At 41.0% G+C, this 15701-nt stretch overlaps 1 protein-coding gene across 9 annotated transcripts in view; it reads right to left on the reverse strand.

The window, feature by feature from the left end:
- Nucleotides 1-15701, reverse strand: part of FNIP2 (folliculin interacting protein 2) — a 131033-nt gene that overhangs the window by 77031 nt on the left and 38301 nt on the right. For 5 of the 9 annotated variants that reach the window (XR_010751745.1, XM_066387344.1, XM_066387370.1 and 2 more), the window contains exon 1: nt 13055-13535. The exons of 2 other annotated variants lie outside the window; for them this stretch is intronic. Coding sequence is in view for 6 of the 7 variants with exons in the window: in XM_066387344.1 (XP_066243441.1) it covers nt 13055-13335 (281 nt within the window). In the remaining variant the exon portion in view is untranslated. Of the gene's footprint in view, nt 1-12941; nt 13536-15701 lie in introns of those variants that run through there. 2 more of the 9 variants (XM_066387378.1, XM_066387353.1) reach the window with 1 other exon arrangement.

The following is a 15701-nucleotide window of genomic DNA, read 5'->3' on the forward strand; positions in this document are numbered from 1 at the left end:
GTTTCTAAAAAAAAGTCATCCCTCTTCTCATTTAGTAAACCTATTAAGGCTTTCAGGTTGTTATTGTTATTCTATTACTGTATCCAACTGGTTTCCATCCTATTGACCAACTGCCTTTTTTTAATGGCATAATCTCACAGACCTTAGGGACACAAGCTCCACAAGGTCTGACATTTGGATACAGGACGGGAAGGCAGTGATCAGAGCTATCTAGCACACACATAAATAACTGCCTAACTTCTCAGAGTTTGCCAAACACTTTTACAGAATTCACCTGAGCTGACCTTCAAAATTTCCTGTGAGAGCCTGTATTACATAATCTGTTTTACAGAGAAGTTAGGAGACTTTAACAAGGTTATAACCATGAAGTGGCAAAATCAGGACTCACACCTATGTCTCCAAATTCTGTGCTCTTCCCACTCCTACACTATCACCTTAACATCAGTGCAAACAAGTCAGGGTAACATTCTCTACATTCCAGGACCTCTCTCTGCATTTCCTTCTGGGGCAAAACATGCCATATTTGAAAAATAAAGATTCTGGTGATATGATGTTAAGACTGAAAAGCAGAACAGCGGATTTTGTATATGTATAAGCTTAGTGTGTAAAAAAAAAAGTTATCAAGGGCTTTTTTAAAAGTTTACAAAAAATTAGCAGTTATATTATAGACAAAGGATTAATCCCCCTAATACATAAAGAACAACCAGAAATTTAAAAATTAAGAAAAAATACTTGCAAACCAATGAAAAACTGGGCAATGGATAGAGTTCACAGGGGAGAAAATGGTCTTTTAAAACAAGAAAAGGTACTCAACCTCACTGTGATAAAGAGAAAAGCAATTTAAAATATGTAGATTGGCAAAACTTCAAAAGTTAGACATCTGACATAAGAAAGATACAGACAGAGATTCAACACGGTATGATACACATATGGAGCATAGCTGTCAGAGGTATCAGAATTCTAAGTATTTTTAATATTGGACCCACCAACCCCACTTCTGGAACTAAGCAGATTTAAAAAAAATACATGTGATTGCAGCACGTTTGATAAGAGAAGATTGGAAACTACTGGAGAGGATACTAGTAGAGGAGAATTAAATGCTATATTCACTCAACAAAACACCAAGTAGCTGTTAAGAGGGAGAATGTCAGAATAAGAGCAAGACCAGTAAGATCTCCGGATTACACTGGAGAATCCAAACAGCAAAGAGCAGATTTCTTGTGTAGAATACACTACCTCTTGTGTAAGAAGGAAGAAGAATACTGGTTTCTATTTGCTGATTTCTGCACAAACAATATTAGAAGAATTTTAAGAAACTAATAAAATTGATCACTTAAAGGGATGGGGAAGAATAAAGAGGTGGAAACAATATGTTTGAAATGTATATTTATATTGGTGAACCAAGTGAATGCATTATCTCTAAAGACACATAGATAAGAGGCTTTTTAAAATATTAAGAAAAAAGCCTGACCTGTGGTGGCGCAGTGGATCAAGCGTCAACCTGGAACACTGAGATTGCCAGTTTGAAACCCTGGGCTTGCCTGGTCAAGGCACATATGGGAGTTGATGCTTCCTGCTCCTCCCTCTCCTCCCCCCCCCTCCCTCTCTCCCTCTCTCTCCCTCTCTGTCTCCTCTAAAATGAATAAATAAAAATAATTTTAAAGATAATAATAAAATAAAATAAAATATTAAGAAAAACCCCACTCATGTTCATATCCTTCAGGGGGTGACTTAGCCTACCGAGCTGGGGCCTACTTGTCTCTGCTTCAGGTTTCCTACTAGTGGAGGCACAATCCTGAAGAGTGTAGCCCTCCTGACTATGCTCCGCTTCCACACGCTCGTTCTCAGGGAAGGAAGAGCAAGTTCTGAACGGGAAATCCCCCTGTATTTGTGGGCATCTGTCCACTCGCAGAGCACACACATGCTGAGGGAGCCCTCAACTCCTCAGCATCGAGTTTCACGGCTGCAACACCCTATGTGAGCGGCGGCTGGGTGTCGAGGCTGCTCCAGACAGGGTGGGCGACTAGTCTAAGTGTGAGGTTCACTATTTGGCAGACCCTTGTTACCATGGTAACAGTTCTCCAAATGTAGCTATTTTGGTTTCCATCTACCTGACCAGTTTCTCTCAATTTTCAAATTCCATTGAAGAAGAAAAATGGGACTTCTTCAAATTTCTCACAAAGAAAATTTTCTCCCAAGAAAACTATCAGAAATTTGAACAAAAATAGGGTCATCTGCTGCACTGTAACTAGAAAACTGAATATCCATTAGCACAGCGGTTCTCAACCTGTGGGTCGCGACCCCGGCGGGGGTCGAACGACCAAAACACAGGGGTCGCCTAAAGCCATGGGAAAATACATATTTATTATACAGTACATTTTTAAATAAAATATGTATTTCCGATGTATTAGGCGACCCCTGTGTTTTGGTCGTTCGACCCTCGCCAGGGTCGCGACCCACAGGTTGAGAACCGCTGCATTAGCAGAACATACTCTAAGTCTTTCAAGCTATTTAAGAAGATACTACAAAGTCATTACAAATTGTTCTTATCCCTGGACAGGTGGGTCAGTAAATAAAGTGTGGATCCAGCACACCAGAGACTATGGGTTTGACCCCTGGTCAGGGCACCTAAGAGAAACCAAGTGGAACAAGTTGACAATACTCTCTCTCTCTCTCTCTCTCTCTTTCTCTCTCTCTCTTTCTCTCTCTCTCTCAAGTTAATGGAAAAATTAAAAAAAAAGTCCTCAAAAACATTTTAATAACATGGGGAAAAAAGTGTACCAAACTGAGTTGACTTATACCCATGTCAAGAAAGAATTGCAAGGGAATAAACATATTTATAGTAGCGAAATTTATGTGATAGCATTATGGGTAATTTAGGTTTTCATATTTTATATTTGCTTGCATTTTCCAAATGTTTGTAATAAAACTATCATTCTGATAGAAAAAAAAATTACAGATGGAGGCATTAAAAAAGGGGGTCGGGTGGGGAGTAGCTAGTCTGACACGAATGCAGCCATGCTCTGAAACATCCACATGCTAAAATATTTTTTAAATATATGTCAGCACTAACAAGTGGAATTTAAAATTAAAAACACAATACCATTTCTAATAGCATTCCCCCCAAATACTTATGTATAAATCTAACAAAATATGTACAAAGATCTATACTGTATAAGGTAAACTAGAAAACTCTGATAAAACAAAGAAGAACTAACTAAATGGAGAAATAGTCCTTGTACATCGGTAGGAAGACCCAAGATGTCAGTTCTTCCCAAATTGATCTATAGATTCAATGCAATACCAATCAAAATCCCAGCAAGTTTTTTGTGAATATGAACAAACTGATTCTAAAGTTTATACGGAGAAGCACAAAACTCGGAATAGCCAACAATAGTGAAGGAGAAGAACAAAGTCAAGAGACTGAAACTACTCAACTTCAAGACTTACTATAAGGGTACAGTAATCAAGACAGTATGGTATTGCCCTGGCCGGCTGGCTCAAGCAGTAGAGCATCAGCCCAGCATGTGGAAGTCCCAGGTTTGATTCCTGGCCAGGGCACACAGAAGAAGCGACCATCTGCTTCTCCACCCTTCTTCCTCTCTCTCTCTCTCTCTTCCTCTCCTGCAGTCAAGGCTCCATTGAAGCAAAGTTGGCCCAGGTGCTGAAGATGGCTCCATGGCTTCCGGCTCAGGTGCTAGACTAGAATGGCTCCAGCTGCAATGGAGCAATGCCTCAGATGGGCAGAGCATCACCCCCTGGTGGGCATGCCGGGTGGACCCCAGTTGGGCACATGCAGGAGTCTGTCTTACTGCCTCCCCACTTCTAACTTCGAAAAAATACAAAAAAAAAAAAAAAGACAGTGTGGTATTGCCTGACCTGGTGGTGGTACAGTGGATAGAGTATCGGACAGGGATACAGACGACCCAGGTTCGAAACCCTAAAGTTGCCGGCTTGAGTGTGGGCTCATCAAGCTTGAGCGAGGGGCCACTGGCTTGAGTATGGGGTAATAGATATGACCCTATGTTCACTGGCTTGATCCCAAAGGTCACTGGCTTCAGCAAGGGGTCACTCACTCTAGCCCCCCGGTCACGGCACATATGAGAAAGCAATCAATAAACAACTAAGGTGCCGCAATAAAGAACTGATGCTTCTCATCTTTTTCCCTTCCTGCTTGTCTGTCCTTATCTGTCCCTCTCCCTTAAAGAAAAAAAAAAATGACAGTGTGGTATTGGTGAAAGAAACAGACAGATCAATAGAAGAGAAGAAAGCCCAAAAGCAGAGTCACATACATAGTTAACTGATCCTATTTCAACAAAGGTGATGCAACACTTGGACACTCACATGCAAAAAACTGCATCCAGACACAGACCTTAATTCCTTCACAAAAACTTAACTCGAAATGGATCACAGAGCTAAAGGTAAAATGCAAAACTATAAAACTTTTAGAAGATAATCTTGGTATAATGATGACAATACAAAAGGCACAAGCTGTACAATGAAAGAACTGATAAGTTGGAATTCATTAAAATTAAAATTTCTGCTCTGTGAAAGACAGTATCAAGAGAATGAGAAGATAGCCATAGACTGGGTGAAAATATTTGCAAAAGGTATATATGAATAAAGGACAAAAAACTCATAAAACTCAACAATAAGAAAGAGAACAGTCCAATTAAAAAGTGGGGAAAAGATTTGAACACACTTCAGAAAAAAAAAGATATATAGATAGCAAATGAGTATATAAAAAAGATGCTCTATATCATATGTCATTAGAGAAACACAAATTAAAATTAAAACAGTAAGATTTTACTACAAACCTATCAGAATGGCCAAAATCCAAAACACTGACAAAATCAAATACTGACAAGGATGAGGACTAGTGGGAACTGTAATTCACTGCTGGTGGGAAAGCAAAATGGTACTAGTTCTTTGGAAGTGTGGCGGTTTCTTACAAAACTAAACAAACTCTTACCTTATGATACAGCAATCACACTCCTTGATATTTATTCAAAGGATTAAAACTTATGTCCACACATGACCTGCATGGGAGTGTTTACAGCTTTATTAATAATTGGCAAAAGCAACCATGATTTCCTTCAGCAGGTAAATGAATGAATAAATTGTGTTACATCCAGACAATGTAATATTATTTGGCGCCCAAAAGAAATGACTTATCAAGTCATGAAAAGACATGTAGGAACCTTTAGTGCATGTTACTGAGTGAAAGAAGCCAATCAGAAAAGGCTACAAACTGTGTGACTCCAACCAAAAGGCATCTATATAAGAGGCAGAACTATGGAGACAATAAGATCCGTGGTTGCCCGGGGCTAGGGAGAGCCGACTAGACACAGCAGAGGGGTGGAAAGGGCAGTGAAACTACTGTACAATCCTATATTGATGGATACATTTCATACATTTTCAAAACCCATAGAATGTACACCACCAAAAATGAACCCTAATGTAAACCATGGTTTTGAGTGATTATGGTGGGTCAATGTAGGTTCACCTGTTGTGACAAAGGCAACATTCTGCCTTGCGATGCCGACAGCCGGGGAGGCTGTGGAGTGTAGGAAAGGAACTCTGTATTTTCTGAATTTTGCTGTGCCCCTAAAACTGCTCTAAAAAAATACAGTCTTTTAAAAGGAAAAAAAATATTTCAACTGTCAAAATATAGAAACTTTTAGTAATAAGCACTAAGGTCTATGATAGAATCATTCTCCGAAGATCACTTTGGCCTGCTCCGGCCTGCTGGAGAATTCGCTGTGAAGATGAAAACCAAGGACACATTATTGGAGCTTTGGATAGAGCCAGCAAAAGTCTGTGTCCCTGTTCAGCAGAATTCCAGGCACTGTCCCCAGTCCTGTCCATTCAGCTGGAAAGGACAAGGCCAGTCCTCACACGCTGCTCCACAGAACATGCCCAGTCCTCTCATGTGACCTTGCTCTCCCTGACGGAGGAACGAGTCCTCTTTTAGTTTCCACTAAGGTATCAGTTACTGCCTAGAGAGGACAAGGTTTAAATACAAAGAAATGAGGTTCTAATTGCGGGAATTTTTGTTATCAAGCATGGGCCAATGGGAGGGAGGTTAGAGGGCTGGCCACCCACCTCCCTCTTGTACAGCAGTGTGATGGCCCTGCCTTCCTCAGTCTTGGTGATGTTCCCACAAAGGGCCACTTACTCTCTGCATCCAAATCATCTCGGCCCTTAGGCAACATTTTTCTTTTTTAGGGTGTGATGGGAAACAGTGTGTCACCTCAAAATATGCCTCTTTATGCAGGTTTTTGTTTTTGTTTTTTTGTGACAGAGACAGAGTCAGAGAGAGGGATAGACAGGCAGGCAGGGAGAGATGAGAAGCACCAATTCTTCCTTGTGGCACCTCAGTTGTTCATTGATTGCTTTTTCATATGTGCGTTGACAGGGGGCGGGGGGAGGGCGCTACAGCAGACTGAGTAAGCTTGCTCCCTTGGGTCCAAGCTGGTGAGTCTTGCTCACACCAGATGAGCAAGCGCTCAAGCTGGGTTTTGAAGCAGGGTCCTCCGTGTCCCAGTCCGACGCTCTATTCACTGCGCCACTGCCTGGTCAAGCTATGCAAGTTATTTTTAAGAAATGAAAAACTCAGGAAAAACCTTTGACCTTCCCCCTTAACTGCCTAAAAGAACGCAAAGGAAGGACTTTCTCCAGAACGGGGCTATCTTCACGGACAGCTGTATTTCAGTATGAACTAGGTGTGATAGGAGGAACTAGCAAAACCCATTTGACCAAATTCCTCCCTGTGTCCCACTGTTTCAAATGAACCAATAGACAGGCACTCTCTATCTCCCTCTGAATTGTCCTATTCCCCCACCCATCCCCCCTTAATCTGAATGACATACACACTGCACTTTCCCTAAGTGTCTGAAATTTTCATGCTTGTGTGAGTTCCCCATACACATGTGTTAATCTGTTAATCTGCTGGAGGTCATCTGAATCATTTGCCTAGCTAGAATTTAGAAGTGTAGAAGGAAATTGATTTGTCCTACCTTCTAAGTACATACCAAACAAGTTCCTGCCTTGAGACGTTCTTCCTAGTCCCTTGTTGAGAATGTACTTCCTCAAATAACCACATGGCTTGCTCCCTCACATGGAAAAAGATTTCCACTATTAAAGAGAAAACCACAGGCACAACATGGAGTCATTTGTGCGAAAGCCCATGATACAGAACCTAGACTTCATACCTGACCTAATTGTAGTTCAGCCTTCTCCAGGAATGTAATCTTAGTTGGTCAGTCTGGAATTTCCCTGTCAGTACCAACGACTTGTCACATGGGCCCTCTCCACCTCCCCCCAAAGGAGGCTGAGGGAATCTGTCTGACAAGACAATCTCCCGCCCAATGGAAGGTAACCTTGCCTGAAACAACCCTTTCTTTCCTTTGTAAATAACTTCCTTGCCCTGCCCAGTTTCTGCCTAGGAAAGCCTTCCAGACTGTACAGCTTTCGGAGCTTAATAAAGCCAATTAGATCTTCAAATTTTCTCATTTGAATTCAACACCACTGAGACAGTTCTGACTCTCTTAATTAGCCAAGGTCTTCACATTTTCCTTCCATCTTTGGCTCTCTTTGGTCAGTGAGAGACAATCACAATATTAGAGGTATAAGAGACCACAGACACCACCTAGCTGGAAGTGCCCAGGCAAACTCATCATTACAATTACCTTAGAAGCTCTACTGTTTGTTGGTTTGTTTTTTAATTAACAAAGCTTCACAGGCTCTACCCCCAGGGATTTGGTCCAATGGATCTGAATTTATTTCAAGCTCAGGAAAGCTACATTTTAAAAACACTTCACATATTTGGGAATCACTGACCCAACCCACAACTTTTTTTTTTTTTTTTTAATTTAGAAGAAAAAATTGAAAGAGACACGAGGGAATGTTTCCAAAGACACAGGAAGTTCAAGGCAGAGGTGACCCTCAGATCATGAGATCATGAAGGTAGAAAAGCTCCTTAGATGCTTTTAGCCTGAGCTGCGGTGGTGCAGTAGACAAAGCATTGGCCGGGAACGCTGAGATCACCGGTTCAAATCCCTGGCCTTGCCTGGTCAAGTCACTATGAGAAGCAACTACTATGAGTTGATGCTTCCTGTTCCTTCCCCACTTTCTCTCCTTTTTTTCACCTACCCACTGAGCCAACTGGCCAGGGCCATGAAATCCTTTATTTTTTTTAATTAATTTATTGTGTTTACATAGATTCTAGTGTCCCCCAAAATACATCCATCCTCCCCTCCCCCATGTTCCCCAGTACATCTCCCTGTCTCCCTCCCTGTAATGCCCTCCCCGTTTCCCTCTAGGATTTGCTTTTCTGCTCTCATCCCATCCTATCACTCTCTTATTCCCTTTCCCTCTGTCCGCTTTCCTTCTGGATCCTTTGATCCCGCCTCTGTCTCTATTCTGCTCCCCCCCTTTCTCTCTTTTCTCTTGGAAATAAATAAAATCTTAAAACAAAAAAAGATGTTTCTACCATATCTGGCTCTGTAGTCTAGGGTCTGTCTCAGTTGTGAAAGTTTAATTAAAAAAGAAAAGAATTACGAGTAACTGGAAAAACTATACTAGCTCTACTCTGTGCAGGATAAGGCACAAAAGGAAAAGGATATGACACGGTGAGAAAAAGGACAGGATTTTAATTCTCATCTGTTCTGTAAAGACCTAAGAACAGTTTTCTTTTTTAAAAAAAAACTTTCTAAATTGGTAAGAGAAGGATTAAACCCTTCGATATACAAACATTAGTGGATGGATGGGTACCTGGTACCCAACATTTCACATAAACTTGGGTCCCATACAAGGGGAAGAGAGTTGCCAGGAACCTTGGTGTTTCTGGAGCCCACAGGCTGGATTCCCTTTGATGAGTTCGGATTGGGAGTTTAACTATAATTTTAGATGGGTCACAGGTTAGTACTGCTCTCACCAATTCCAACCAGGGCTTACTGCATCATTATTCAGCAGTTATTCAGCTTTTGTTACTCTAACAATAAAAGGATAAGGCTAAGCCACAGCCTGACTCACAACAGGAGTCATACAGGAGCACCAGGAATTGTGGGCTAGTTCAGCGAGTGTTCCAGTTCATCACAGAGCTGAGCAGGAACTTGAGGGGAAAAGGCCTCAGAAGCTGCCCAGTGACTGGCCTCTGGACCCCAGGATTGACGTAACTTTGTCTTTCGTCTGGAACACTGTCATTCTGGAAACAATTACTTATGGTAACTAATAACAAAGACTTTATCTGTTATGTCATCAATACTTAAAATAAAGCCCAAAGAAAAGGTTATATGTCAGCTGCCAGATTCTATGAAGTGAGTTCATACTCCCTTCAAACCCTGTTTAGTAAGACTGCTCTGATTCATTCCCGAGAAGAGATGTGGCCCCAGAGGGAGAAGGGAAAAGTTCTTCAAACCTAAATCAGACCTGATTTTGCGGCAATCCTAAATTACCACTGTATTCCTTCATCCATTCTCTCAGTCAATCTCAAATTACGTCTCTACCTCCCAACCATCAAGTGGTAGAAATACACTTTTTTAACTTGCCAAAGAAAATTCTGCATGGCACCTAAAATCACTGAAAAGGGAAGGAAAGAAGGAAGGGTAGAACTTGTGACAGCAATACCCTGTGCCTCTGAACAGCCACGCCCAGCAACTGACAATGCTCCCCGCGAAGCCTGTCATGAACCACAAGACCATCAGCTGACCAGCGTTCGTTTTTTTCTCTCCATCCACTCCATTCAACCTGTCCCACAGCTGCATCTGCTAAGTAGTATCCAAGCCGAACGGTTTTCTCCCAGTGTTTCCAAGTGAATAACACAGTGAGAAACACTCCCCCCACTTCTGCAACCTGTATTAAGATTTTCTTTTAATAGCCTTTTACTAAAATCTCCAGAATTCTTTGGTCTGTTGCCTTCGCACCTTTCTTTCTAAATCAGTGCCTATTTTTGTATTTCCTAGTCAGTAATCCTAACTACTATAAATAAAGACTGATAGTAAAATCATGTTCAGTTTACGTCTGTGAAGCGGTTCACTAGGGGAAAACAGAGCCTAGTTTCCACACTTGTGTTCCTATTAAATAGCAACTACCAGAATCAATGGCTTTTCTTTTTCTTTTTTTAGTAGAATCAGTTCATCCAAATTGTAGATAAGATGGATATCTACATTCATTAATTCTTCTGCTCCTTCCATCCTGGTGACTCCAAAGCAGTACAAAGAACCTCTTCCGAGTCCGAATTTCAAGATGTGAAACTTGCCGCACAATTGAGTCTGAAGTGCCTGTTTCAGTTCCTCTTCAGTGTGTGCAGGGTGTGCTTTTTAATGCTGGGTGAGGTGCAACTGTCTCTTGCCATTAGGGAAACTGATCACGGATAAGCTTCTCAGACACTCCCACGCTCCTCATGTAAACAGCCCCGTGTATTTATCTAATTTGTTGGGAAAGTTTGAAAAATCAAGTTACTAACAGCTTTGCTATAGTTGATTTTTTAAGAAAAAAAGATTGGAAACCATTGTGTGAAAGCTACACAATATACTCAGCATTAGATTTTAGAGTTAGGAGATCTGAATTAAGTTTTAGCAAGGAATTTTTTTTAGTGATAAACCATTTAAGATGCCTCATTAAATGTCTTCAGGTTTTTGTTCATTGTGTTAGTCTATGAAATAAATTGAACCCCCCATGTCTGTCATTCTGGAGATTAGGGGGATGGAAGTGAAGATGTAGAGGACAAACTTTCCTGAAATGTTTCATTCCACATGAACCGTAACTGGGAAATGTTTCTTTTTGTATTGAACTGTGTCAGTTTTACACTGTGGCCAATTATTTTGTATCCAACATGACGCCACTGTATTTGTGGAATCTTTCTTTTTTAATAATTGGAAATCATTAGGGGAGGGGAAAAAACTACACTTAACCCCTGAACAGGGCAAAGATGGGGGGGTCAAGTGTCAGTGCAGTTGCAAGTCACCCCATGGCCTACAAGATTCTCAACATCAGTGCACTCAGCTAAGAGGACCACCTAACACGACTGATTTAAGATACTTAAGGTGACAGAAGGAGCTGGGAGTCACACGTAACTGACTGCCACCTGACTTGGACAAACAGATAACTCGTGAGCACTTTGGAGCCAGATCCTTACAGTGCAAACTCCTGTCAATAATTCACTCTGCCCTTGAGACGGGTCCAAGTCCTAAACAAATTCAGGAAACCAAATACAACACTGCAAATAACGAAGACAGTTTCAGACTGTAGGAAAGGGAAGAGAAAGTGGATGAGTTCTCCCAAGACAACTGCTCTGACTGGAGATGAGTTCCAATTAACTGGCAACTATATGGCATCATTGTACACGGTTCTAAAAAAAGTCTCAGCAGCAGAGAAGTAAATCTAAAGAAGTTAAAATAAGGAAAGGAGATAGTAGTTCTGACCATGTTTTGTTAAGTTTAAAATGTCGTTTAAATGAAAATGATTAAAACTGACCGAAGAACAGCAAGTTCACTGAAAAGTGAGAAGCAGAAGTACATACTAAAACCTTTGTAAGTTTTTTAAATAATGGGGTGGCCTGCATATTCTCATGTAAATCCATCCCTTCCCTCCAAACACCTATTTGGGGGAATCTGGAATTGTATCAATTACAAAAATAGGGACTACAGAAGATCCTGATGCTACAACTCAGAATCTCAGAGGAGGAAAGAATTTTGTAAATAATCTGAACCAACTATATAGCTTAATAGCTGAGACCCACAAAAGCCAGGAGATTCACCCAATGTTACCCTCAAGACACCTGGGCTGCATAGCTGGGGATCGAGATCAGAACAGGGATCAAGACCTGGAAAAACAGTGTCAATCCATTACTCTTTCCTTTCCCTCGGTTTCCTTTCTTGAAAAGGAACAGATACAAATAGAGAGTTTAAAAGTGAAGTTCTTATCACTACATTCAATGTATTTTTCTAGTGCACCACCTCATTCATTACCTCTTCCTCTGCATACTTATCTCCTTAATTGAGAGAACAGCATGTGACTCAACACCCATAAAATGATTCCCACACTTCTCCTAACTCTCCAACCTAGAGTTCTTATATTAGAGTGATCTATATACCATTTTATTAGATTTCTATTAAAGAAAGACAAAAATTTTTCTATGACAGAAAGCATATATCCTGAAACTGTATTTTAAGCCAACTAAGAAATATATTTATGGCTTTTCTTACTATCTAGCTACACAATATTGGAATTAGCAATTCTCAAAGAACATTTTTCCTTTTCATTGATAGGCTATAACATTCTTTACAAAGAATGCTTAAACTAAGAGCTACCACTAATAAAATTAATGAATTCTTCTAAAATGAGTAAAATAACCTAAAAGAATATAGCAAATATGTTATCCTTTTTAGATAAGCGCCATTATTAAAATAGTTCATCATAATGCTATCCTTCCCATGAAAAGGATTTCCATTAAGAGGAAGACTGAGCTCACAGGTCTCCTAGTAGAAAAGCACAACTATCCACCCACCATTCAAACTAAAGAGTGAGAACTCCCACTCTTGTGCCCATGTACCAGCTGTGGTGGTACTTCAGGACTGCAAATCTTTTTCTTGTAATCACTGACAATAGTACAGTTCAATCTGCAACCCAGGACAAGGATGTAACTATTACTTGCAAGCCAACTCCAGGCAGAGGTAATGAAAAGTTAAGAAAGCAGATGGGTAGGAGAAATAGTCACACACACACACACACACACACACACACGCACACACTCAGAGTCTACATCTTGTCTACAAAGAAAAGGACTTGTTTCTGTACACTCACCAACCACCCCATGCCTCCCACTGAGAGGGCCTCTTGAAATACAACTGTCAGATCAATACAATTCATGGGCTTGGTACACAGTGAATTAAATAAAAATTCTGCTTAGATTTTTGAAATAGAACCAAAATTCAAACCTGTTGTCGAGTTCCGTGTGATCAGTGCCCCTTTCTACCCTGGCACGTTCTCCAATCTTTGTGCATAAAAGGGTCCTGTAAGTCCTCCCAGCACCAGAAACAGCGTCACTCACACGACTGGCTGAATCCCGGCGGCCCCCTGGCCGGTTTGCGGTCTTCGCTGTGCCCCCACACATCTCCTGAGCGGTTTAGCTTCCTTCCGGTTTATCCTCGCAATCAACATGGACTTGGACACAAATGCTGAGGAGCCTTTGTTGCATGAGGAAAATTCCGCAGTGACCAGCAGCCCCAAATGATCATGGCACTCCCTGGACAGGTGAGATAAGCTACTTGGCGGCGGCAGCCTACGAAAATTTCCTCTTTCAGATTTTAAGAAAAAAAAAAAAAGGAACATCTGCTATGTAAATTAAGCCCGCCAATAACTTAGGAAGTCATATGCATCCATCATGTTATAAAACATGCTCTCAGCAAACCCATTATAAACCAACAAGTCCAAATTCCACTTCCTACTTTTGTTCCTAAGCTTGTCCTCCTGTTAGCAAAAGGAAAGCACTCAACAGGTTGAGCAGCTCCGACTGACTCACTCCATCTGAGCTCCACTGTAGGAGATTAAGTGGTAGTCAAGTAATTGGTCACAAGACCTATGCATATGGCTCTGGGCAAATGCACTGGCTTGCCTTCAGCTGCAAGGTTGTTCTGACATTGGCCACACCACCCTCTTAATGGCTCTCATGTGAGCAAGTATCAGCTGACAGGTCTTACTCTGCAACCTTGCAAAATTCTGCCCATGGCAAGTGAGAGATGGTTTCCCACAACAGACAAATGTAGGGCTTAATGTATAGAGGATGACACAGGGCACGGAGAGGGGGGACACATCCTTCAACACCAAATACATATTTTAAACTAACACACACACACACACACACACACTAGAAAAATAGTACTAAGTGAAGCCATAAACCCTCAGAACTCTTACACTGAATTCGTGATTCATATTCCTGAGCATATTCAAGCCGAGAAATCTCTGAACTACCAGAACCCAAGGGCAAAAGCAGTTTAGTGACTTCTGACACTTATATTCTTCACCTGTAAAATGAGCATAATGTTATAGAACCAATATGATTTTTCTACAGTACTGTGAGTTCAAGGGACACCTACATTTTTTTTAGAGTAGACCAAAGGTTCCTAAAAATACAGGTCAAATCTTGACAAAAAAATAGCTCAAGTATTGTCCCAATTCCTTTCCCTCTTCCTTATCCATGAATTTGGCTGAAGAAAATATTAACAGATCCCTAGTATGTGATCAACACTTGTCTGAGTCCTTAGTTTTAGAAGGTTTTAAACTCATCTTTATACATGGCAACTATGTATTTCACTTCACAAGTGTGAGAAAAATTTCAAGGTACTGTGGCAGGGGTCTCAATCACCATAGGGCTTTATTATGTATGTGACCCTCAAGTTCATCTATAACAAACCCCCAAAAAGATCTTAAATATCTTTTGAGAAATAAAGGTTACAACACACCTACAACAGTGACTGGACTTCTCTGTAGAACAGGCTAAAAATAGCTCATTTTTTCAGGAAGAACACATCTTATTTTATTACTATTTTTTTTTAAGGATAATACATTTTAAACTTAAAGCTTAACTGTACAGCCACAGTGCGAGTGTAGGTGTTTCTTTATTCCCCTTGAACTATCTTTACCAGAGACTCAGCGGGTCCCTTACGCCAGCAGGACAGCCTCCTCACTGTAGGGACAGGCCAGCTCCGAGCAGGCGCTGGAGGCGACCCCCCCACACCAGGCCCACCTAACAGGTGGCCCAAGAGAAGTGAAGCGCCACATCGACGTCTCCAATGAAGCTCCAGTTTACATCGTCTAAAGGCACAGCGAAAATAAAATGTTGATGAGGTGGGATCTTTAAAAATGCCAAAATAACTGAATTTTTTAAGCTCTATCAAGGAAACACTGGGGGAACACATCTGGCTTTTTATGTATAAGACTGAAGTTTAGTTTTAAAACTTCAATCTCTAAAAGACATTTTATCTAGGACTAGGTGAAAAGACAGAAAACCCTCCTTTAAAATATGGATTCTGTATATACATTTACCAAGTAGTTAGCACCTGAGCTGTTCAATAACTGATATTTTACATTTTCCAAAGGCTTTGGAGACTATATAAAAATACAAATTTTATCCCTTACTCAGATGATGCAAACATTAAATGGTCAGAATAATGAGGTAGAAATAACAACATGGTTAAAAGGACTGTTGGTCAAATAAGTTTGTAAAATACGATTTTTATGTTTGCTCGCTTATAGTTTGCATTGGGGGCTGGGCAGTGCCAGGTATATGTGGTCTGTGAAATTGCAAATTACTTTCCTGCTTAGGCAGGGCCATTGTTTTGCTAATGTTTGCTGGAGCAGAGGTATTCAAGCCAGAAAGTTTTGAAAAGAGAGAGGCAGAGAGAAGTCATGTTTTGCAGGGAAAGCAGAGAGAACGCAGGGTGCTGAAGAAGAAGCCATGGTGGCAGAGGGGAGAAGGTGTGCAGACGGGGAACCAGAGCTGAGGGGCTTTTGTGAGCTCTGCTGAGACTGGGGAGGCCTTTGATTCTAGGAGAAACCAGAGAATGTGTCAGGCCTTTGTGAGCTCTGAACGAAGAGGGAAGTGTTTTCTCTGTGTGTTTGCTCCTCAGCCGATGAGAGACTGTAATAAAGAAATGGCCCACCATTTTTTGGCCCCACTGTTTCTTTACCATCTGTCC

Source organism: Saccopteryx leptura, chromosome 1 (assembly GCF_036850995.1).
Source record: "Saccopteryx leptura isolate mSacLep1 chromosome 1, mSacLep1_pri_phased_curated, whole genome shotgun sequence".
Lineage (NCBI taxonomy): Eukaryota > Metazoa > Chordata > Mammalia > Chiroptera > Emballonuridae > Saccopteryx > Saccopteryx leptura.